At 37.5% G+C, this 24,818-nt stretch overlaps 1 protein-coding gene across 3 annotated transcripts in view; it reads right to left on the bottom strand.

Moving 5' to 3' along the window:
• The window catches only part of Btaf1 (B-TFIID TATA-box binding protein associated factor 1), a 92,123-nt gene that overhangs the window by 35,134 nt on the left and 32,171 nt on the right, over positions 1-24,818 (bottom strand). For all 3 annotated transcript variants that reach the window (XM_037206510.1, XM_028882879.2, XM_037206505.1), the window contains exons 7-19: positions 24,171-24,300; positions 23,414-23,482; positions 21,504-21,593; positions 20,627-20,722; positions 20,362-20,538; positions 16,091-16,231; positions 15,270-15,394; positions 12,170-12,290; positions 5,934-6,038; positions 4,157-4,306; positions 3,745-3,887; positions 2,955-3,129; positions 1,287-1,490 (exon numbers count right to left, since the gene is read on the bottom strand). In XM_037206510.1, coding sequence (XP_037062405.1) covers positions 1,287-1,490; positions 2,955-3,129; positions 3,745-3,887; positions 4,157-4,306; positions 5,934-6,038; positions 12,170-12,290; positions 15,270-15,394; positions 16,091-16,231; positions 20,362-20,538; positions 20,627-20,722; positions 21,504-21,593; positions 23,414-23,482; positions 24,171-24,300 — 1,726 coding nt within the window. The remainder of the gene's footprint in view (positions 1-1,286; positions 1,491-2,954; positions 3,130-3,744; positions 3,888-4,156; positions 4,307-5,933; positions 6,039-12,169; positions 12,291-15,269; positions 15,395-16,090; positions 16,232-20,361; positions 20,539-20,626; positions 20,723-21,503; positions 21,594-23,413; positions 23,483-24,170; positions 24,301-24,818) is intronic.

Raw genomic sequence — 24,818 nt, 5'->3', positions numbered from 1 at the left:
TCTACTTACTCAAGTGCTAAGAACTAAACTCAGAGCCCAACATAAGCTGGAAAGGCACTTTATCATTAAGCCACATCACTGCATGGCTTTTGTTCATTTAAATAAAACTCAACGAGGGGCCAGAAAGACAGCTTAACAGTTAAGATCATTGACTTCTCTTCCAGAGGACCCAGGTTCAATTCACAGTTTACAGATTTGTGACTCCAGTTCCAGGGGATCTGACACTCTCACACAGGTATACATGAAGGCAAAACAATAATGCATATAAAATGAAAATAATTTAAAAAAATAAGAGATTTATTATTACAGCTTAGCAGCTCAGCAATTCTACTACATTTATCTAAGGAAAATATAACTATATGTCCAAATATTTATACAGTAATTTTTTTAAAAAATATTTATAGCATCTCTATTCACAATAGCCAAAAGCTAGGAATAGGACATGTGTTTATCAAGAAGCAAATGGCTGGCACTAACTGTGGTGTAAACTCCGCAATCCAACTCAGCAACGCAAAATAATTAATATGCATAACAATGAATTAAAAATTTTCATGCCTCAAAATCCTTATGCCAAACAGTATGGTCTATAGTATCATTTATACAGAATTATAGAATGTGCAGATAAATCAGTAAAAGAAGGATCAGAACAATGGTTATTTGGGAGCAAGGGAAGAAAGGATAAGCTTGGAAACTGTAACAGTGCTGTATTCTCTATCTTGATTGCATGTTTCTCTCTGGTTTATGTATCTGTTAAAAATCCCTAAATTTGTCCACTTTAGATCTGTGCCTTCATCTAACATGTACAAATATCTGAATTTACTTAGAAATGTTATGAAAACATCAGATGAATGATGGCTGGAAAGATGGGAGATATTTTTAAGTACACATATGATCTAACGAGCTTAGTAAAATGTTAACTGCAAAATCTAACCTGGGTATTCTAAATGCTGAGTACATGAGCAGTTTGTGTAACACTTTTGCTTCTATATGTTTAAATAGTTTCATCTTAAACCAAGAAGAGAAATACTCAAGAAACTGTAGAAGCAGGTTCTTTCATCTACCAAAATCTTATGATACACTGATAAGCGACAAAATTTTACAAGTTCTCTGTCCTCTAATTTCAAGAAATTCAGTACAATGAAATAACCTTTCTAAAGAACAGGATAACAGGCTACCACACCACCAACAGATTCAACATATTTGTATGCTTCTGTGGTGACATATCATGGCAAATTTCTAATCTTTATTTCATGTTGTAAAATTAAGAAAGTTACTTCTTTACTCACCAGGTCATTAGCTTGATCTATTGTTAAAACATTGTTGTTTATTCTATTACCAACTTCAATATGTGCATCAGCTAATGATGAGAGAAACTGTTTACATTCATTCTGCATTCGTGTGAATGGAACAGCAATTTCATCATAATACAAATGTTCTGAAAGGATATCAAGCAAACGTGGCTGCACAGCTAGGGTAACAGCTTTACACTCCTAAAATACAACAGATAACAAGAGTCAGGGAAAATACAGAAACATAATGGCAGAGATGTTTAAATCTTGACTTCAGACAACCAAATGCTACATTGCCATTGATTTTGAATCTACAGTCTGTTATCTTCCAGAATAGTTAGTTACCCAAAGAAAAAGTATTACATCAAAACTACTCTGAGATTTTAATATGACTACAGGACATGCACATGTAACTACTATAATTGCACTTAATTTTCAGCCTAATTATTCTTAGTGTACTCTGAATTTACTCAAAGTATGTATATATAAATAAATAAATAAATAGAGCAGACATTTAGAAGTGTATTACTATAAAAACCAGTCAGAAAACAATCTGGCATGCACTAAAAATATTATTCAAAATTTGATATTAGATATCTTTAACAGTTCAACCACAGCTTCACATGCTGTATTGTAAAAATGGATATAATTTAAAAGCTACTTACCTGCCCCCAAATTTAACTAACCCTTCCCACTCTCTCTGGTTGTTGCCTGCCCCAACAAGAGGGGGAATGGCCTCAGTGGTGAGCCATGAGGGGTTCTGTGGGATCTGGGTGATCAGCCTGGGCTTCACAGAGTAAATCCAGAGAAGCTCTGTGAGGGTCCAGAAACCGAACTGTCAACACTTGCTGCTGAGTCTGAGAGGCACAAAAACACAGCATCACTGCCTCTCCAGCACATGGAGTCCTGACAACAAAACAGATAAGCTTTGCTTCTTTCCAGAGGCAAAGTGGGGTCTCAATTGCAATAAAGCACGGTTCAATTACTTTTAGACATAGCTTTGACAAACTGCTAAGAGGCAGTAACAAGCAACTCTCACAGCAAGTGCAGACAGTTAAATTTCCAGAATTCCAGTCAATGGAATAAACAAAACCAGCAGGAAGTTTCTTTGATTTACAGAAACAAGTCTTACACAAAATCATACATCTTACAGAAGCTTAAAGTTAAAGAGGCTAGAAGGGAATTTGGTTCATTTGGAAATGCAGATTTGAGTTCAAATGTGGAGATCTTTTTCTTGTGACCAAAACTTCTGCCCTTGTAACTATCCATATACATAGAGCTCCAAAAACACAAAGCACTAAAAATGTGCTGCCTGAAAGTAATGACCAACTGGACCACATAGTCAGGCTCTGGCTTGCTTCTTTCTATACACACGCGAGTCTTTTCTATACACACACAGGGAGCTTTGTAACAGACTGTAGGGATGGACAGATACTAAATATGAGCACAGCTTAGTAGTCTCTCATGAATGGGGTGCTAAAAAAAACAAGTTAAAAGTAAATGGAAAACGATGTTCAATATTATATGGAATACTTTCCCATAACTGTTAGATTTTTATAAGGAAACTGCTTTTTCTTTTATGTTGTAAGTTATAAACTAGTTCTAAATGCTAACAGAAATTGGTTTTACTAAATTTGCCTTTATTACTTTAGGAATATACCTTACCTTTTGTAAAGCAGCCCATTCGCAGATTACTAATGCAACACTAATTCTCTGTAAAGCAGATTTGGAGTTCAGATGGAACAGAAGTAACTGGCCAAGAGATTCTGCTGGTCTAATTTCTTGGTTTACCATATTTACACCTGGATCACAAATACAGCAACAAAGTGCTCCTAACAACCTAAAAGAGAGGAAAAGGCCATACTATAAAAATTACTTGAGGGAAAATTTCTCTTACTAAAGATATAAATTTCCCCATAAAAACTGCAACTTATCTTCTACCTTATTTTCATGAAGACATAAGGTAATTTGTTTTTGTCTTTGATACAGGGTCTAACATATTCCAGGTTGGTTCTCAACTCTCAATGTCACTGAGGATGACTCTCAACTCCTGATCTCCCTCCGGTGACCTCTCAAGTGATACTGCAGGTGTGCACCACCACACTGTTTGTGTGGTGTCTGGGGTCAAATCCAGAGACTTGTGCATGCTAGGCAAACATTCTACTAACTGAACTGTACCTCCAACCCCAAATTCTTGAAACCCTCTTTGTAGAACAGGCTGGCCTCGAACCCACAGAGATCCACCTGCCTCCCAACTGTTGGGATTAAAGGAATGGGCCACCACCACCCAATCATCTATTTTTAAAACTTCAAAACCTTAAAAATATTTACTTGCTTTTAGTTTTTTCTTTGATAACTAGTATAAAGGAAGAACTGACAGACATGAAAAAAATCTTTTGGTTAAATTGTTTAGTTATTAGCCAGAACTTTCCCTCTACGACACTGGAGTACTCACTTAGCTGCCGTCATCCTGGCCCTCATAACTACAAAATCCCTGGTAGCTGGGTCTTCCATGACTGTGTCTGCACCTGCAATATACTCCTGAAGCACTTCTTTATTCTGGATTTGGCCTTGCCGTACCTTACCACCTGTTTTTTCCTAGGGGAAAAACAGAAAGGAAAAATCAATAATTAAAAATCAATCAATAAAATTTAATTGGAAACAACAAAGCCAATAAAATGTAGTTTTCTTCATAAAATTCTAAGGGCTAATAATTACTATTGAGTTTGTCAGAGTCTGAATGAAGAATTGGTCCTGCCTAATGTTAATGAAGACACCCTTAGAATAAAGCAATAATTGCAAGTTTCTCAGTTACTATCTTGGTAATGAGTTGAACATAGAAATACCTTATGTTTCTCTATACTTACCTTGGCTTTAGCTTTTACTTCTAGCAACATATTTAAGTCAATAGGTAAATGAGAAGGCTGCATCATTAAGCAAAGCCAAGCACCCATCCATGGGCAAGCAGCTGCTACCACATACTGAACTGAAGCCTTGCTCAACAGTTCCATCCAAACCTATGGAGTGAAAAGGAGAATAGGAAACAAATTTTTCTATTAAGTGCTAACAAAATATAAAACATACTTTTAGAGAAAATCAACTGGAGGGAGTAGGTTATAGCAGAGATTCATCTGAAAAGTCAACATAGAGATTCACTTTGAAATACTGGTACAGAAATAATGCAAAGTAGAGTTTGTTGTTTTAAGAACATGGGGGCCACAAAGATGACTCAGTGAGTAAATGTACATGCCACCACACTTGACAATCTGAGTTCAGTTTCCAGAACCTACAAGATGAAAAGAGAGAACCAAAGCCTAAAAAGCTGCCCCACCCTACACACCCACACACCACATACACATACACACACACACACACACACACACACACACACACACACACACACACACACACACACACACACACACACACACACACACACACACAAATAGAAGTTGTGGTCTTTTAAGACTAAATTGGTTTTTTATGTGTGGGCCTGCATATATGTATATGTATCACGTGTGTGACCAGTGCCCATGAAGATCAGAAGTATCAGATCCCCTGGAACTAGAGTTACAGATGATTATGAGCTGCCATGTGGGTGCTAGGAATCAAATCTGGGTCTTCTGTAGCAACAGATGCTCTCAACCACTGAGTCAATCTCCAGCCCAGTAAATAAGGTTTTAAAAAAGGAATGTTGGAGCCAGGTGGTGGCAGTGCACACCTTTAATCCCAGTACTCGGAGGCAGAGGCAGGCAGATCTCTGTGAATTCAAGGCCAGCCTGGTCTACAGAGCAGGTTCCAGGACAGCCAGAACCGTGACACAGAGAAACCCTGTCTTGAAAAACCTAAAAGAACAAAAACAAAAACAAAACAGGAATATAGGAGTTGGATATGGTGGTACACATTTATAAAGCACTCAGGAGGACTGAAGCAGAAAGATCAAGGGTCAGCTTGAGATACACAGATCTACTCAACAACAACAACAACATCAAAACAGAGAATATTTGATAGTTTATAAAAAGACTTTATAAATTAAATATGCTAAGCTAGGCATGCTCAACATATCTGCAAGCCCAGGATTGAAAGACCAGGGGTCTGGGGCCAACCCTACCTAGCTATACAGCAAGCTCAAGCCAGCCTTGGTTATGTGAGACCCTGTCTCAGAGATTCCAACAAGGTCCCTCCACAAAGAAACAGAATACCTCTGAACTCCACAGGAATTCTCTCTCTTCTCTCCTCTCCTCCCTTCTCCCCCCACCACTACTCACACACTGTCTCCTCCTTCTCTCTCTCTCTCTCTCTCTCTCTCTCTCTCTCTCTCTCTCTCTCTCTCTCTCTCTCTCTCTCACACACACACACACACACACACACACACACACAATTGAAAAGAAAATATTAAATAAAAGCTCTTTAAAAAGTAAAACATTAGCTTAATAGGACATATAAGAAGAAACAAACATAACTAACCTGAATTTATATTATATCCCATAAGAAGCCTAGTTTTCCGGATCATCTTGTAGATTACTGGACTCTTCAAATATTTTAGTTGGCTTAATTCATTAAAATCCCTCACCAATAGCATAGTAATTATTTTAACTATATAAATTTATTAGAACAAGAAATACTGACAGATTCATCATGTACCTTGTGAATAAGATCCAGAATTTCCTGGCTGCTTTCTAAAACACAAAACTGAAAAATGTGTCGCAGCATATCAGACAGGATGGGTATAAGCCAAGATGAAGAGTTCTGAAAACAAAAACAGAATCAAACTTATGACATGTAGTTCCTAGACATTAGCTTACATGACTCTCTTCCCTTACCCTCATCTCAGTCACTGGCAATCTAAACAGTTACCTGTAGACACCAAATTCCATCTCTAAAGGAGGACGTTTGCCCTGTATGTTTAACAAATACAATATGATATAAAGTATGTTTGCTGCCTCCTGCTACAAATGCTGATGAATACACATTTTAAGTATTCAAGTCTGCCTGGGGAAGAGTTCATGGGTAGAGCACAGAGGATGCTCAGAGCAGTAAGACTATTATTATTCTATGTAATTGTGCATACATACACACATACACAAGAGGTTTGGTCGAGCCCATAGACTGTACAACACAAGGGTGAACCCTAATGGAGACTATAAACTTCAGTTAATGCAAACCCACTAAGAGTGAGGGCCTTATTTTCCCATATAGGGTGTTCACAGTGAGGGAATGCCATATACCATGTGAGATTAAGGTATATGGGAACACTATACTTTTCCTTCAGTTTTCTCTCAAAACTGTTCTAAGAAAGCCAGGCATTGTAGCACACACCTTGCAGAGGCAGGCAGATCTCTGAGTCTGAGGTCAGCCCGGTCTACATACTGAGTTCCAGGACAGCCAGGTTTGTATAGAAAGACCCTGTCTTTATTAAAAAAAAAAAAAAAAAAAAAAAAAAAAGGACGATAATGATGGTTCCAAGGATCTAGTTCAGTGGTAGAATGCTTGCCTTGCATGTGTGAAACCTGGGTTTAGTCCACAGCACTATAACAGACAAAGAAAAGAAAATATTCCGCATGGTATGTTGCAACAATGAGACTATCACCACACACCTATTAAAATGGCCTAAACAAAGAACACTGATAATATTATACACTGGCCAGAATGTGGAGCACTTACTGTTGATGAAAGGGCAAAATGGTGCATCTACTCTAAAAGACAACTTAGAAGTTCCTTACAAAATTAAATCTATTCTTATAGTATAGTCTAGTATGTGGGCTCCTTAATATCTGCACACAGTAGGGGAAGTATTGATCCATACAAAAACCTGTACTTTATAGAAGCCTCATATATACTACCAAAACTTCAAAGTATCCAAGGTATCCTTTCAGTAGGTGAATGAATAAATTAGGGTACAACAAGACAATAGGAGTGTAAGACACCCTTACAAACAAAAATAAGCTATCAAGACACGAGAAACACAAAGGAAACCTGACTGCCTATTACAAAGTAATGAAAAGGTTCCATACTGATGACTCCAACTACATGACATATGCAAAACTATGGAGAGAGTCAAAGAGCAGTGATTCTAAGAGGCTGGGAGGATGAGAAATGGCTACAACAAAGGTGACTTTCAGGGTAAGAAAAACAACTCTCTGACACTGATAATGGTAGACACACGTCTTTCTACAGTTGACAATAACATATCTTTCTTCGAATCTTCTAATTTTATGGGCAAAACAAAAATAATAATAAAAACGGCAGAAAAATTGTGAGTAAACTGAAGAGTGATCTTTACGAGGTGATATACTGAGCTACTGTGACCTTGCCCACCAAGTTACTGCGAGATTATTCAAAGTGACAGCTGGGTGTGTCAGGAACTGGCACAAGAACACAGTGCTCAGGAACTCAGACATCAGGCTTATTCTCTCTGTACCCAAGCTCATTTCACATTCTGAAGCTGGAAAGCAATTCAATAGGTATGCAATTTATTTTCTTTCTGTGTCAAAGTTAGGTAAAAGCTGAAAGAGCTGTGTAACCTATGTGAATTTGGGAAAGTTTCTTAATCTCATTAGTTCTCTCATCTGCAAAATATAAATAGTAGTAGCCACCTCCATATTTCCTAGCATAAAATTAATCCCAATAATATTTCAGAGTATTGCTATTTTTTTTTTTTTTTTGGACAGGGTTTCTCTGTGTAACAATCCTGGCTGTCCTGCTCTGTAGACCAGGCTGGCCTCTCAGAGACCCACCTGCCTCTGCCTCCCGAGTGTTGGAACTAAAGGTATGTACCATCACATCCAGCTGTATTGTTACTTTTAAATATCATTTCCAATAATAAAGTATGGTATAAGTATGTTTTATTCTCTGTACAAAGTTCTTTCATTTATATTATCTCACTTCATCTACAACTGTTTCTTTTCTGTTTTTTTTTTAAATTTTTTTGGAGCTGAGGACTGAACCTAGGGCCTTGTGCTTGCTAGGTAAACGCTCTACCACTGAGCTAAATCCCCAACCCCTCATCTACAACTGTAAGAAAGGTTGCAAGGAATTTTTTTTTTTTTTTGGTCTTTCGAGACAGGATTTCTCTGTGTAGCTTTGCACCTTTCCTGGAACTCACTTTGGAGACCAGGCTGGCCTCGAACTCACAAAGATCCGCCTGCCTCTGCCTCCCGAGTGCTGGGATTAAAGGCATGCACCACTACTGCCCAACAAGCTTTGAATTTCAAAGCTGCAAGCAAGAAAGATTTTTAAAAATTAAGCTAAGGTATCATGGAATTATATTAGTAAGGAATTTACAGAGACTATGAATCACCAATAAGTAACTACCTGATAATCTGTGAAGAAGACAATAAAAAAATGGCATCGGGTTAGGAACTCTAAGAGTTCTTTAGATGTTACTGGGATCACAGATTTATAATAAAGTTTTCACTATATAATAATAGTTTTGCCCAAAAAAAGTTCAGATTTAAAGGGGGTTTCAGAGAGATAATTCAGTAGATAAATGTGTTTGATGACCAGAGTTTAATCCCCAGAACCTGGTGGAAGGAGAGAATTAACCCCTGCAAGTTTCCTTCTGACCTCTACTTGTGTGCTAGTCATCCATACACATACAAATAGATACATGAATGAATGAATGAATGAATGAATGAATGAATGAATGAATGAATGAATGACTATAAAACAAAAATCAGAGGACTGGGGAGACAGCTCAGTCAGTGAAACGCTTACCCTGTAAGCATGAAAACCAGAGTTTAATACCCAGAACCCACATTAAAAGAAAAAAAGAAAGAAAGAAAAAAAATGGGCTAGGGAGCTGGTCAGTGGTTAAGTATATTTGTGCACTTGCAGCTCCAGTACCAGACACACATGGTGCACATAAATGCATGCAAGTACTCATCCATACACATAAAATAAAATAAAAATAAAAACAAAAACAGCCAAATGGGGTAGACAGGGAGGCAAAAGTAGGCAGGTCTTAGGGCAAAGGCCAGACCAGCGTGAGCCCTGTCTCAGATCAGAAAGGCTGATGGAGCCAAAGGAATGATGGACATTGAATGCTGTCCTCTGGCCTACGCAAGTCCATACATACAGCACACACATAATGACAGTAAGTTACAGAAATTAAAGTAGCTTGGAGACACCGAAGATTTGACCTGTTCCCTGAAAGAAAGGATTACCCTGCAGGTAAACAGGAAGAGAGCTCACATTTAGAAAAGGATTTGAGAATGTGTCTGTAAACATGTAGGAATGGTAAGCCATATGCAAAGACACCCTGATTAAGTGCACACAGTTATAACTGAATAACCAGAATAGACTGAGAAATGTTCTCAACTCGGAAGTATAAATAAGGAAATAGATTTTAACAGCTTGATATCAAGATAAATGCAGGGGTTTACTACAGCAGACAAAAACAAGCTACTGAGCAGTTTAAAAATAACTGAGGCTGTGGGTCCCCAAAATGTTGTGTTCAGAGTCTGTTGTGTTTGTGTCATCCTGGCTGTCTTGGAACTTGTTCTGTAGACCAGGCTGGCCTTGAACTCACGAGATCGGCCTGCCCTGCCTTCTAAGTGCTTCCAAAGAATTAACTTGAATTATTCCTTTTAATAATACCATGACTGTGCAGAAACAAGTACCAAAGAGAAGAAGATAATAATTTTGTAAATATGTAAACAGAAGAAAGTACATAAATTGAAAAATAGGTGAGCTTGGGCATGGTGCTGCATGTTCCCAATCCCAACACTCAGGAAGCTAAGGCAAAAAAGTTGAGGGCCAGACTGGACTATACAGCAAGACCAATTCTCAAACAAAAAAAGACATGTTTTGTTTTGTTTTTTGAAACAGGGTTTCTCTGTTTAACAGTTCTGGCTGTCTTGGAACTAAATTTGTAGACCAGGCTGGCCTTGAGCTCATAGAGATCTACCTGCTTCTGCCTCCCAAGTGCTAGGATTAAGGGCATGCCCAAAATCACTAAAGCAAAAATGAAAATGAAAATTAGGAACAATCTATGCCAGTTGCATTTTCATCCCATAATCAAACAATTTAGAATTACAAAAGAGACCTAAAGACTTTTCTGCAGAGATTCCAATTAGACAAAATTACAAGGATAATTCAAAATTAAATTTATAAATGTTTATTTACACAAATGTGATACAGTATCATGCCTCGAATTAAAGTACATCTATATGGAATATAGATGGTTAGCAACATAAGAGACATTCACTCATGCAAGTGTCTACTGTCTAAAAATACGACTGCTCTTGAGAAGGGCAGACAGTCTTTGTTTCACCTCTTTTTGTTTCTTGCACAATTTATAATGAGTAACTCAAACTGAGACTAGTCTGCGCACTTGACCCAGACTAACACACTTGCCCTATGGGACAGCACAAGCTCCAAACTACTTTCTACACTTGTCATCTGAATTTTCACAATTCATTCATCAGTGTCCTAGTGATTTCTCTGGTTTCCTGAGTCCTGATGCTGGGAAACAATCATTTTGTCATAAATTAAGAGTGTGTTTTGACAGCTGAGAAAGAGAAATCAAATGTATCAGAGATATTAAAAGTTCATTTTAAAGATGGAATCAGGAAAGCTGATGAAGCTTTGCCTGTGTTTAGGATTTATACCATTAGACATCCTTTTCCTCACAACAAGATTTTAGCTGTGAAACCTACTAAAATAAAATTATTAATAACTCTAAAAAAGGGGAGGGCTAGAGATTTGGCTCAGTGGTTAAGAACTCTTGTTGCAAAAGGCCTGGGTTTGATTCCCAGCACCCACATGGAGGGTCACCAACATGCATGTGGTATACAGACTCTTGCACATAAAATAAAAATAAAGACAAAAACAAATCAAATCAAAACAAAACAAAACAACCCACAAAACAAACCCACAAACTCTAAAAGAAAGTGATTGGTCCAAATTTCAATTCCAGTACTCAGGAGGCAAAGGCAGGCAAATAAACGTCTGTTGGCTGGAGGCCAGCCTGGTTAACATAATGAATTTCAGGCCAGCCAAGACCAAACAGCAAAACCCTGTCTCAAAATAAAATAAAATAAATAAATAAGTGATTGACTAAAACTCTAACACGTTATTGGTATTTATTTTCCTGACATATTTTTTTCAATCTCCAGAAATATTTCAAAAATAGGAATGTGAACAGGACTCATCAGCGCACCACTCACACACTAATATGACCTGAAGGAACTCTGTGGGAATCCCAGTACGTGACTAATGAATTACATGATCCTTGGAAATGCATGCTTTTGTAACAGTAACTTTTAACAGAAGGCAAGTTGGAAATCCAGTAGTCAGTCTTTAAGTGGTTTTATTTCAGTGTTTCAATGCAGCCTTTATAACCTGGGATGGTTTCTGCCAGTTACCTATCAACCACAGACTAACATTCATCCTAAAGGAAAGAATTATTCAATCAATAATTCACTTAATATTTAATTGATTATTTCATATGTATTAAGCATTAGTCCCAAGTTCTGATATAATAAAACTAAAACAAAATTCTAAAATATTTCTGACCTCAAATTGATGAGATTCCCTTTTAAAAAAAAATTTTTTTTAAGATTTATTTATTAATGTATACCGTGTTATTCTGCCTGCAGGCCAGGAGAGGGCACCAGATCTCATTACAGATGGCTGTTAGCCACCATGTGGTTGCTGGGAACTGAACTCAGGACCTCTGGAAGAGCTCTTAACCTCTGAGCCATCTCTCCAGCCCCATATTGATGATATTCTTATGTTTACATGGTTACCATACACCTACTATGCCCAAGCATTCTGATTTTTTGATATATAGCAAAGATGAAGCAATGATGTGATCTGTTCTATAAAATTAATTTACAGAAGTTTTGAGGTTGCTATAAATAATTATCAGTTCTTACCTGGTCCTGTGTTGATAACAATGTAAAGAGAGTTTCCAATGCTGCTCTTCGAACTGAAGATATAGTGTGATGCAAAAATGGCCAGACACGGGGAACTAAAACTGTAAGTGACTGCTGAATACTAAAAAAAGAAAACACAAATTTATCTTATTCATTCTCAGTTGAAACTCCATAAACATGTTATCTAATATCAATGTTGTGCGAACCTGGTGATGTTGATATGCCTTTTTAATAAATAGGAAATGATCCAATTTTCATGAGTATTCACTTAACACTCATTCAAAAATGTTATTGTAACACCAAAAGACAGATTTTGCAGCCAATAAAGGGTAGAGATTTAATAATAGGTTTCTCTATGGCACTAATGCTTTAATTACCCTCATCAAGTCAGAACTTTCCAATTATCTGCAATTGTAACTTTGCTCTTCCCAGGAAAATGGGGAATGTATCCTAGCTACACAATCAGGTTCGCATAACTGTTTGCCATCCCGAGGGCTAACCTCAATGGGTAGCTAATCATAATTTCTATTCATCTTTCAGGCCTCAAATGAGCAAGAGATTAAGAGGTAATAGTAGTTTTGAATTTTGTTATCCTGGCTTAGCATTTTCTATATTAGGAAGATTCACATTTCTTCCTTCTAAGACTTTAAATGGAGGAACTAAGCAAAGCCAAATCTAGGCTAACTTGAACCCCAGCACTTCTGAAATGACATTCAGAAGTCATTTCTAAAAGGACCTCAAATTAGGAAATAATTCTTCAGTAGCACTTGAACTACATCCATTCACGGAACAAAAAAAGGACATGCCAGTATCCACACTACCACCTGTCACCTTCTATGCCTCCCTCAGAGGACCCCTTCAATGCTATTTTCATTACTTGCAGGTATACATGAACTTTACTTCTTACGTTTATTTATTTTGTAAATTCATTTTAAAAGTTCCAATTTAAATACATGCACATGCAGACATGAGTGATTGAGAATATATAAAAGCATCATAAAAAAAGACTTAATAGTGCAATTGTTCAACATGCTGGATTTCTTCTTGTATAAGATAGAAAGTATCTGCCAATTACCACAACATATGACACAGTTTTTCTAATAAGGCCAATTTTGAGATTAAAAAATGGAACACTATATTATTTCATATTGGATTACCAGAAATTTTATTACATTGCATAATTTTCTTACATTATCTATGATTTTTAAATTATTTCATTATTTTATGTGTCTGGGTGTTCTGCCTGCATGTATATCTGTGCATAACATGCATGCCATGTCCACTGGGACCAGAAGAGGGGCCTGGAGCTAGAGTTACAGAGGGCTGTGAGCCCTCATGTCATCATGTGGGTAATAGGAATTGAGCCTGGGTCCTCTGGAAGAACAATCTTACTGCTGAGATCTCTCCAGTCCTACATTATTTAGTTTCCTTGATACCACCCACTAAGGTCTACAGTAACCCCTGTAACTGTACAGATTTGGAAGAGTCGTCACATGAACTCACTTAACCCTTTCATACTGGACTAGCAGCAGAAGCTGTCAAAAGTGGGAAGCCCCACCCATGCGCTACCACTTCAGTTGCTGTCTTCTACCGCTTCTATGAAAACTCGCTTGCTACTCTTCTTGAATGCTGCTCTGCCAGCCTGAATTCTGCACTAAATCCTACCAGTTACAATACATGAAGAACATGCTTTTCATATGTGCTTGCATTTCACTGAAATACTCATGTAGCCCCAAGTTGCTTTAAAATCTTATGAACAATCACTGAATAAACCTCACTAGGCTAAGAACAGTAACTTCTTAGCCCATTTGTGAATTTTTAAAAAGCTGTATAACATTTCTTCTGCATTTTTGTGGATACTATTATTACAAATAGTAACAGTGAAGCTGGAGAGATGGCTCAGAGGTTAAGAGCACTGGCTGCTCTTCCAAAGGTCCTGAGTTCAATTCCCAGCAACCACATGGTGGCTCACAACCATCTATGAGATCTGGTGCCCTCTTCTGGTGGGCAGACATACATGCAGACAAAACACTGTATACATAATAAGTAAATAAACAAATAAATCTTTTTTTAAAAGTGAGAAAAGGTGTATTAAAAAAAGAAAAAGAAACAGCATTCTGGCATACTTAATTTTAAAATAATAAGATAATATAAACTGATTGGTTTTTTTGGTTGGTTGGTGTTTGTTTTTTCAAGACAGGATTTCTCTGTAACAGCCCTACCTGTTCTAGAACTCACTGTGTAGGCTAGTATGGCCTGAAACTCACAGAGATCCGCCTGCCTCTGCTTCTGAGTGCTGGGATTAAAGGCTCTACAATGACTGTTGTTGTTGTTTTTAGTTCTTAGTTTGTTTGAGGTTTTGGGGGTGTTTGTGTTTTCAGACAGGGTTTCTCTGTGTAACAGGCTCTGGCTGTCCCGGAATTCACTTTGTAGACCAGGTTGGCCTCAAACTCAGAGATCCACCTGCCTCTGCCTCTCAAGTGCTGGAATTAAAGGTATGAGTGAAAACCACCCAGCAAAATGACTGTTTTTAAAATAAACTATTTTAAAGTATCTATTTTAGATCCACAAGATAATGAACTATAAAACTAATTAATACCCGGGCTGGAGAGGTAACTCAAAGGTTAAGAGCACTGACTACTCTTCCAGAGGTCCTGAGTTCAATTCCCAGCAACCACATGGTGGTTCACAACCATCTGTAATGAGATCTGGTACCCTCTTCTGGCCTGCATGCATACATAGGGGAAGAACACTGTATACATAATAAATAAATAAATCTTTAAAAAAAACAAAAAACTAATACCCAAGGTAAGAAAATAACTCTATGAAGTTTCTTTATTTGTGTGTATGCAGTGCTAGAACTTGGAGCTTTGTATGGTAGGCAATCTCCCACTAAGCTCTTATCCTAGCCCCTAAACTAACCTTTCTTGTCCCAAATGTTCTAGTACCTAGAATAAAGGGGGGAAAAAAACTTTCTGAGAAAAAGTGGTGTCCTCAATATACAGCACTGTTCTTAAAGGTGCTAGAACAATCTAAGTTTAATCATCTGGAAAGATATATAAAGGTTTACTATTTTATTACACTAGTAAGAAATAATTACCTGCATTGCTGGACCTGAGGGTAAGTTAACATGGATGAAAGAAGAGTCATAATACTATTTGTTGAAGCTGTTAGATCATCTAATTCCAGGAGAGAATCCCATAAGGTATTTATAATGGAGGGTACCTATAAGATCAGTTTTTAAGAAAAGTTATTGACTTCAAACAACAAATTCATAAATCCTGCCAAATTACATCCAAAGTGTCACTAATGAGTCAACAGGATATACAATCCCAATGAATTTGGACAGTATCAGTTGTAAGCAACATCACGAAGACACCATCTGCATTAACCATTCTCTAGCCTCTTTTTAGTGCCATCAGGTCCTACTTTTGTCACTTCCTCCCTAACTAGAGGTGTACCGGGCAGGGTAACAATCATGAAAATACAAGTTTAGCTTTTGAGCTCATAAAATAATGCTGGCTGTACCTTTAACTTATTCTGGATTTGATAAAATGGAAATGTAGCTAAAATGTAATGGTCTCTTAAAAATGAGATCAGGTTAAAATGCTAAGAAATAAAATCAAAATTAAAACTTGACACCTCTAAACATAAGGGGCAAATTTAGAAAGAAATTGCTGTTTCCTTTTCAAGGAACTTCTGTGTATTGGGTACATAAAAGGAATTGGACCATACACAACTCACTGTTTCCAAAAATAACACATAATCAAGCTTGCATGCATCGGAGGGATGTTAGAAACAAGAGAATTTCTATAAAAGGTATAGGAGATAAAATAACAATAACTTAATGTTTTCCCTACTATCCATACCCAAATGTAAACATGCACTACAGGAAGAAAATACTGAAAACTTTCAACACACCTTTTGTGTCTGAAGGTAGACAAGGCTTTCTACTACAGGCACTAAGGATGCTGCAGCAACAGCTCTGACGTCGTCATCAAGGTCCTGGAGTCCTTCAATTATTCGAGTTAAAACTTTAGGCAATAAAGTATTAATTACATCCTGCAAAACAGTACATCAAAACAGGCTAATTTTCTATGGTATAATTACTATGTTCAAACATCTCTATTAACTTTGAACATATATTCCAATATTTTTGTTTGAAAAGAAACACAAACAGAAAAGATAAGTTAGCAGAAGCTTGCATAAATAATCTCACTAGAGAAAGATTCCAACTACTTTATTAAAGCTATCAAGTACAAGGGCTGGAGAGATGGCTTATTGGTTAAGAGCACTGGCTGCTCTTCCAGAGAACAAGGCTTTAATTCCCAGCACCCACATGGCAGCTCACAACTGTCTGTAACTCCAGTTCCAGAGGACCCAACATCCTCTTCTCACACAGACACACATGTAGGCAAAACACCAATGCATATAAAATAAAAAATAAATCAACTTTTTAAAAAAAAAGCTATCAAGAACTATAGGCTGGTCGTGATGTTACACACTTTTAATCCCAGTATCTGTGAGTTTGAGTATCTACAGAGCAAGTTCCAAGACAGCCACAGCTACACCGAGAGACCCTGCCTGAAAAAACAAACAAACATCAACAAAAGAATTGGTCTTGTGCAGCTGGGTAGTAAAATAGCTTGCTCTACAAGCATGGAGACTTGAGTTCAAATCCCCATACCAACATTGCCATCACTGTTGGGGACAGACAGAGAGAGGGTGGTGATATTCCAGTTCAGTAAAAAAAATCCTGTCATGGTATTAGGTGAAGAGTGACAGACTTTAATATCTCTGTGGTAAAGTCATCATACCAGTGACATTTTCACATCAGTGATCACTAATACACTATTCACAATAGTCAAGATATAGAACCAGCCTATATGTTCATCAACACATGAATGAGAGAAGAAAATGTGGTACACATACAAAATAGAAAAACTGATTCAGCCATAAGGAAGAATGAAAGTGTGACAACTGCAGAAAAATGGATAGACTTGGAAATCACTCTATAAATCACACTAAGCCAGACTCCAATGTTTTCTAAGTATCAAATGTTTTCTCTCATATGAAGACTCTAAGGGGAGGAAAGGGTGCCCTTGCACTCACAGACCACAACAGTAGAAAGAGGACTATGAGAGGAGGACTAAAGGGAAGGAAGAAGGGGGAACAAGAGAAGGTAATGAAACATGTGTGTCATGAGGGGGAATTATTTGGGATGAGGGAAAAAACAGCAAGAGGTAGAGTGGGGGATGAAGAAGACGAACAACAATAAAGAATAATACATACACACATGGGGATCAGGCTTCAGGGAAGGGACCATAGGTGCCTTGTTGGACCACAAAGGTGGCAAAAAGCAGCCCCTGAAACAGCCCAAGAAGCAGGCCAAGGATAGGGATGAGGGAGACAAGGCTTTAGGCAGAGAGAGATCAGCAGACGAATCTCAGGAAGCTAAAAGCCAAGGCCATGGGGAAGGACCCCTTGGCCAGAGGTGGGATTACAAAATCTGGCAAAAAGTAAGCTGTCCTTTGTACCTGAGCTGATGGTACAAAATAACCCCCCTCTCCTTTCCTATTCAAACATCTGGATTCCTTGTAGCAATGTCTTTAGCCACCTATAGCCAGGATAAAGTATTATCCCAGAGCCTATATACACTGTAATAAACTTTTGTAAAATAACAATACATATGAAAATGTCAAAATTAGACTCAATTCTTTGTACATTAACCAAAAAATAATTTAAAATTTATAAATACAAAAAAGAGAAATCTTCAAGAGATGAGTCAGCTATTAGTCAGAAAATTGATAAATAAAAGTCTTCTTTTGTTTTTTGAGACAGGGTTTCTCTGTGTGTACCTCTGGCTGTCCTGGAACTCACTTTGTAAACCAGGCTGGTCTCAAACTCACAGAGATCTGCCTGCCTCTGCCTTCAGAGTGCTGCTGGAATTAAAAAGGCATGTTCCACCATAACTGGTTTAAAAGTCATTTTTAAAAAATTAGTCTTACAAGAGAAATAGTCTTCCCAAGGAAAGAACATATTAATTGGTTATCCAATATCAAATGGTCAGCCCTGAAAGCATACACACAAATAACATTAATAATATGGACTGTGCAGGTTTTCTTTAGGAATATGTATGTATATACACACAGGCATGCAACAACAATGAAAAAATGAATTTGAAAGAGAGCAAGGAGGAGTGTGTGGGAAGAGGAGGAAAGGACAGGGAGAAATGCTATAATTATAATCTTCTTTTTAAAGCCGGTCCAACAGAAGAGGATACCAAGTCTTATTCTAGGTGGTTGTGAGCCACCATGTGGATGCTGGGAATTGAACTCAGGACCTCTGGAAGAGCAGCCAGTGATCTTAATCATTAAGCCATCTCTCTAGGCCCTGTAATTGTAATCTTAAAAATAAAATAAAATAAAAAGTTTTTTAAAAAAATTAATCTTTTTTCAAACACTAGCAAGGCATTGTTTCATTCTGATTTCTATAGAAACTTTTAAGATTTAAAAAAGAAGGGAATTGTGTTTGAGAGTTGATAGGTGGGTTGCAAGGACTAAAAGGGCCGAAGAGGGCCAGGAACAAAGCAGAAGGTAAACAACCAGGTAGAGAGCTGGGCTCTGAGCAGAAATCACAAGTCAATACTTTATTGCTGGCAGTTTAAAACAACAACAGAAAAAGACAACCTTAGAAGTAACTTCAAAAGGCTTTTCTGGGATAGGAAGGGAGGTTTCATTCTTGGACTACTGAGCAAGAGAACAGAGGAGAGCTAATCCAAAGTTAAGAAGGACAATCTCCTAAGATCCTGCCCATGTTGGCTAGTTCTAGAAAGCACTCAGGAAATCACACAATGGTTTTTTTTTTTTTTTTTTTTTTTTTTTAAGGTTCAGTACTCCTTTCTCTGTAGCTCCTCAATTATCTTTATTTCTTTTCTTCTTTTTCTTTTTTAAAGGCACAGTCTCATGTGTATCCCTGGCTATACTCTAGCTAGCTATGGATGACCTTGAACAGAAGATCCTTCTGCCTCTGCCTGCCAAATACTGGGATGAGGACTCTAGAGCACACAAGTTTGACTCCAAGCACTAGGATTACAGGCCTGGGGGGGGGGGGGTGCGGCACTTGTTTTTATTGTTTTAGCACTAAACTTTGTAAAAGATTTATGGGTCATAAGTCAAAAAAGCTTTTGTGAGTCAAAACAGGAACCCAACTGCTAACAGTCCACTGCTATCAGTGGACTATATGTATATGAATGTGTTTTTATCCTGGGTGAAGCCTGACAATGCAACCAACAGTGGATTATAAGACACTCTATTAAAAAAAAAAAAAAAATACGCCATATAGTTTTGACTTTTGGTACTAACCCTAATTAGTTTTATAACCTTAAGCAAGGCTTCTAACTTTTAGAACTTGTTTTCCTATATGAAAATGCTAAAGTTACTTGTATTTTCTTTTTCTAAGCTTTCTTACAAAAAAAAAATAAGCAAAGAAAAACATTGATGGATAATGTAAAAAAAAAAAAAGTACATGATGTGTGGACTGCTTGCTTTTTTTTTTTTAATTTATTTATTTATTATATACACAAGAAGAGGGCACCAGATCTCATTAGAGATGGTTGTGAGCCACCATGTGGGTGCTGGGAACTGAACTCAGGACCTCTGGAAAAGCAGTCAGTGCTCTTAACCTCTGAGCCATCTCTCCAGCCCCGGACTGCTTGCTTTGATGACTGCTGTAAGTTTCCCGGGGTGGGTTCCTGTCTATTTCTCCTGTATAACTAGAGTCTTGCAGACTTCAGACCATGTATTCAATATTTAAATGAGTTTATACAATTAAAGAAATTATGAAATGCACTGAATTAGTTGCAACAATAATATAACTAACCATCTTTTGATTTCTCTGTAAGCTGCTATGAGCACCACCTATTTCTGTGACAGTTTCTCAAGAAAGCAAGCTTGAGCCTGGCATGACGATACAGACCTGTAATCTAAGAACCCAAGAGGCAGAAACAGAACAACCTCTGCAATTTTGAGGCCCATCTGGGTCTATGCAGCAAGTTCCAGGCCAGGTGGAGCTACATGCCTAGATCATAAAACAAAGGACCAAGCAAGCAACCAAGCATACCTACGAAAACAAACAAAACACCCAAGACTGAAAAACCCCTCACGTATACTTTCAAACCCTGAGCTCTTTACCTGACGGACCGCCAGAGCATACTTTATCCCCAGCAGACCGCCGTGTCTAACTTCCCACTGTTCTTGGGTCAGTAACTTCAGCAGCACATCCACTGTCTTATGAACTCCTGTTTCATTCATGTGCTTTAAAACCACACCTAATGTTTGAGCACAAGTTTCACGGACTGGTGCTACAACCTAGAGAACATAAAGAAATCACATATGCAGAAGATTTACTTATGTAGAATTAACAATTCGGGCAAAGCTTCACTCAGATGTTACTTACTTCATCAGAAACAAAGTCTCCAAATCTGTCCAAGGCAAAAACACAAAGGAGTCGAATGACTAAATCCTCCAACCACTCTTGATGCTGCTGAATCATCTATTAAGATACAATTGTTTTAATAATAAGTAAAAACCAACTCTGTACTAGAGGGTTAACAGAGGTGTTAGGGCCAAAAAAGGAAAAACAATACTGGGACAGATTATCTTAGCAAAAGAACAGTTACCAAACTTGAGAAGAATTCCATATACCATCTTTAAATGTAACCATGAACTCTTTAATGATTACATTCAGAGACAACATATCAAAATTCTTATATTCATGGTTCTATTATGTTACCTGTACTCTTAAGAAAACTAATTACAGGCTGGGCACCCAAGAGGCAGAGGCAGGCAGATCTCTGTGAGCTCTGGGCTAGAAAGGTATACAGGAGTTCCAAGCCAGCCAGGGCTAAATAGTGAGGCTGTCTCAAAGCAGCCCCATCTCCAAGAAAATAAAAGAAAAAAAAATGCTTTAGATTACTCTGTATCAGGTCTTCTGCTATCTACCCTACTTCCAGTGTTTCTTGTTACATAAATGTTGCTCAGGACCATTACCATTTTCTTCATCTAACTCTACTCTCTACTGCATTATATCCTGCTCAAATGCTCTTCTTTCTACAATTTTTCCACTCCAGGGTTTCTGAATATCTCTGTTCCCTAAATTGATTTTACAACTTTAAACTTGTGTTTTTCTTACTTGTTTCTTTTTAACTTTGCCACAGTACTACTTCTTACTCACCTTGCGTTCCTACTTCATGGTACTTAACTTTTGTTACTTTCCCCTAAGCTGGAAAGAGAGGCTGGCTACTAAAACTAAATCACAATTTTAATACACTTACCTCTTCTAAAGTGCTGTCTCCCATTTTACCACCACTTTTCCCATGAGCTTTAAGAATTTCTCTAAGTCCAGTACCTGCCCCATGTCGAACCTAAAAACACCCAGGAAGCAAATATCAGAGGTCAAGTGTTTAAAGAAGCTAAGTTCGACTTTTCTTTTACGAAAATGTTTTCCAGTCATTGCTGATGTTACAGAAACATCTTTTAAGACATAATTATGTCTGCCTGCCTGCCTGCCTGTCATCTTCCTTCTTTCCTTTTGATGCAATGTTTACCTTGTAACCCTGAATGATCTGGCAGCTGCTATGTATATAAGGCTGACCAAGAACTCACAGAGATCCGCCTGCCTCTGCTTCCCTAGTGCTGGGATTAAAGGCCACCACACCTGGCCTATAATCATGTTTTTAATAATATGCACTTTGTTCTGGGATACAAAGAAAGTAAAATACTTTATAGAACTATGTTTTTCAACTGAGACAAATTACATATATTTCACAACTTTTTGGGTTATTCGGAAGGTTTTAAAAGTTGAGCAAGAAAATAGTTACTCTCCTACTCTAGCTAGGTAACTCTACCTGGCTCTCACCCCACCCCCAGCCTCTACCAGCACTCAGAACTAAACAAGAGAAATAAATTTCCATATATTGTTCTACATAGCCCAACCACTAATATTTTAGAAGTACATACATTAAAAAAAAAAAAAAAAAAAAAAAGGTCAAGTGCCAAAAGAAAAGAATTCACCCAAGATGTCAAATGACTAGTGTTTCTTCATAGACCATGGATAAATACCCATTCTCATAGATAAGGATACTCTTACATGTTATCTAAAGGGGGGAAAGGCCACTGACACTATACTCATTTATTTAAAATGCTATCTGAGCTAAAACCTTTACAAAGTACTCACAGCAGGATTTTCCCCTCCTTTTCTTTTTCTTTTTCTTTCCATGCTCACAATAACACCCAGGCAGGATCTCACACATGCTAAGCAAGTGCTATACCAATGAGCTACGTCCCTAAGCCCCAAAGCCTTGTTAATTCAAGGGCCAACTAAAGGTTTGAGACGACCAACTAGTAAAAGACTAAAGACTATTTTCACCATATTGGGACATGTTTGAAGTTTTCTTTAAAGAAATACTTTGGAGGCTAAATTACTTCTGAAACTGGTTTGAAAACTTCTGCCCTGTCTGCAGCCATACTACTCTAGATGTGCCCAATCCAAACTCAAAACGGTTTTGTTTTGTTTTGGTTGTGGAAGTGATTTTGAGGTGTGACTCCAGGGCCTTGTGTATGGTAAACACATGCTTCTGTACATCTAGCACATACACCCATGCACTGAAATCACTATTCTTGGTAAATCAAAACTGCCCACTGTAGGCATGATATGATAGTGAACACTTGTAATCCCAGAACTCAGGAGGCTGAGTCAAGAATATCACAAGTTCAAAGCCAGCCTGAACTACAATGAGACTGCCCAAAAGCTGTCCATTTTCAATGAAAAATAAATTTTTTACTGTCTATGAGAAAAATGTAAGTTTTTATGGTAGCCAAAAGAATAAAAAAAAATATGAACAACTTGCTTTAAAACATAATTTAAAGGATGAGAAAAGTTTTTTAAAAAAAAAAAAATCTAAAAATTTCTTATTTAGAAGTCAAACCTAGTGTGGTGGAGTACACTTTTTAATCCCAGCACCCAGAAGGCAGAGGAATCTCTATGAGTTCAAAGCCAGCTAGTTACATAATGAGACCCTCAAACCCACCCCACCCCACACACAAAAGAGAGAGACAATAAAACTATATAATATGCCCTAAATCCTAAGGGAGACCCGAGGGGAAAATAGGAATCTTAGCAAGTTTCCTATCCGTGGCATTGTTTCCTTTGTTAACACAAAAGAGAGCTCAGAAGATGCTTTACCTCCCAGGAGGGATTAAAAAGGTCATTGCAAAGTTCTTCACAGAAGCTTTCCAAAGGCCATTCGTTTGTCTAAATAAGAAAGATATAATTACTGCTAGATCAAAGCTTTATGCTAACAATTTAAGACATTCAATAAAGTGTGTTCATGTGTAGCGTTAGCAATAGTAACAGCTTTAAAATTTTAAAGTAAATGAATGAAGTGTTAAAACGTTTACTAGGGCTGGGGAGATGGCTCAGCAGTTAAGAGCAGTGGCTGCTCTTCCGGAGGACCTGGGTTCAATTCCCAGCACCCACCATGGTAGCTCACAACTGTCTATAACTGCTGTTCCAGGGGATCTGACATCCTCACACAGACACACATGCAGGCAAAACACTGATGTACATAAAACACAAATAAAAATGTTTACTAATAAAATTTCTCCTGGTTGACAAATTACACAATATTCTCAATGTATACATTTAAGAAACTTATAAATTTCTTTATAAGGCTGAAGAGATGGTTCAGTGGTTTAAAACACTGGCTGCTTTTCCAAAGAAGCCAGGTTCAATTCCCAGCACCCACATGACATCTCACAACTGTCTGTAATTCCAGTTCCAGAGGATCTGACACCCTTTTCTGGCCTCCATGGACACCAGTCATGCAAGTGGTGCACAAGACACACATGCAGCAAACCATCCATACAAATAATAATCATGATGATGATGATGATGATTATAGTAAGTTAAAGTAAAAAAGTTATAAACAATTTCAACATACCTCCTCAATTAAAGAAGAACTTTCTGGAACATTATCAATCAAGACTTTGGAATCATTTGCAGTCTGGTTAACAACAACATTTGCTACTTTCCGTCTCTTTTCTTCTGGCTCTCCATCAGTGCTATCATTGCTAAAAAAGAAGTTACTAATTTTAAAGTAAATGAAGGAAAATATGAACAATCCACAGTGCATGTAAGAAAAATCCATCATCTTCATGGATATATTAATATTGCTTATGTAGCTTACTTAAAAGTCTTATGTGTCAACTAAGATGAACTCATTAATACTTTTGAACAAAATATACCCTACTATTTTCTAAGTTGGTGAATCTTTTCTTTCTTTTTTTTTTTTTTTAAATGGTTTTAAGACAGGGTTTCTCTGTGTAGCTTTGTGCCTTTCCTGGAACTGGCTTTGGAGACCAGGCTAGCCTCCAACTCACAGAGATCCACCTGCCTCTGCCTCCCAAGTGCTGGGATTAAAGGTGTGCGCCACCAACGGCCAGCTATGAATCTTTTCTTTCAAATTGAATATCAAATCTCACATTATTCTTTCATCTCTACAACCAGTTCCCTTTCTTTTAATTTTAAATTATTTTAACTCAACAACTTAATCTAGCCAAGCATGACACTAACTTTTTTAGGCTTTTGC

This window comes from Peromyscus leucopus, chromosome 1, assembly GCF_004664715.2.
Source record: "Peromyscus leucopus breed LL Stock chromosome 1, UCI_PerLeu_2.1, whole genome shotgun sequence".
In the NCBI taxonomy this organism is placed as follows: domain Eukaryota; kingdom Metazoa; phylum Chordata; class Mammalia; order Rodentia; family Cricetidae; genus Peromyscus; species Peromyscus leucopus.
This window is presented reverse-complemented; position numbering and strand designations above follow the sequence as displayed.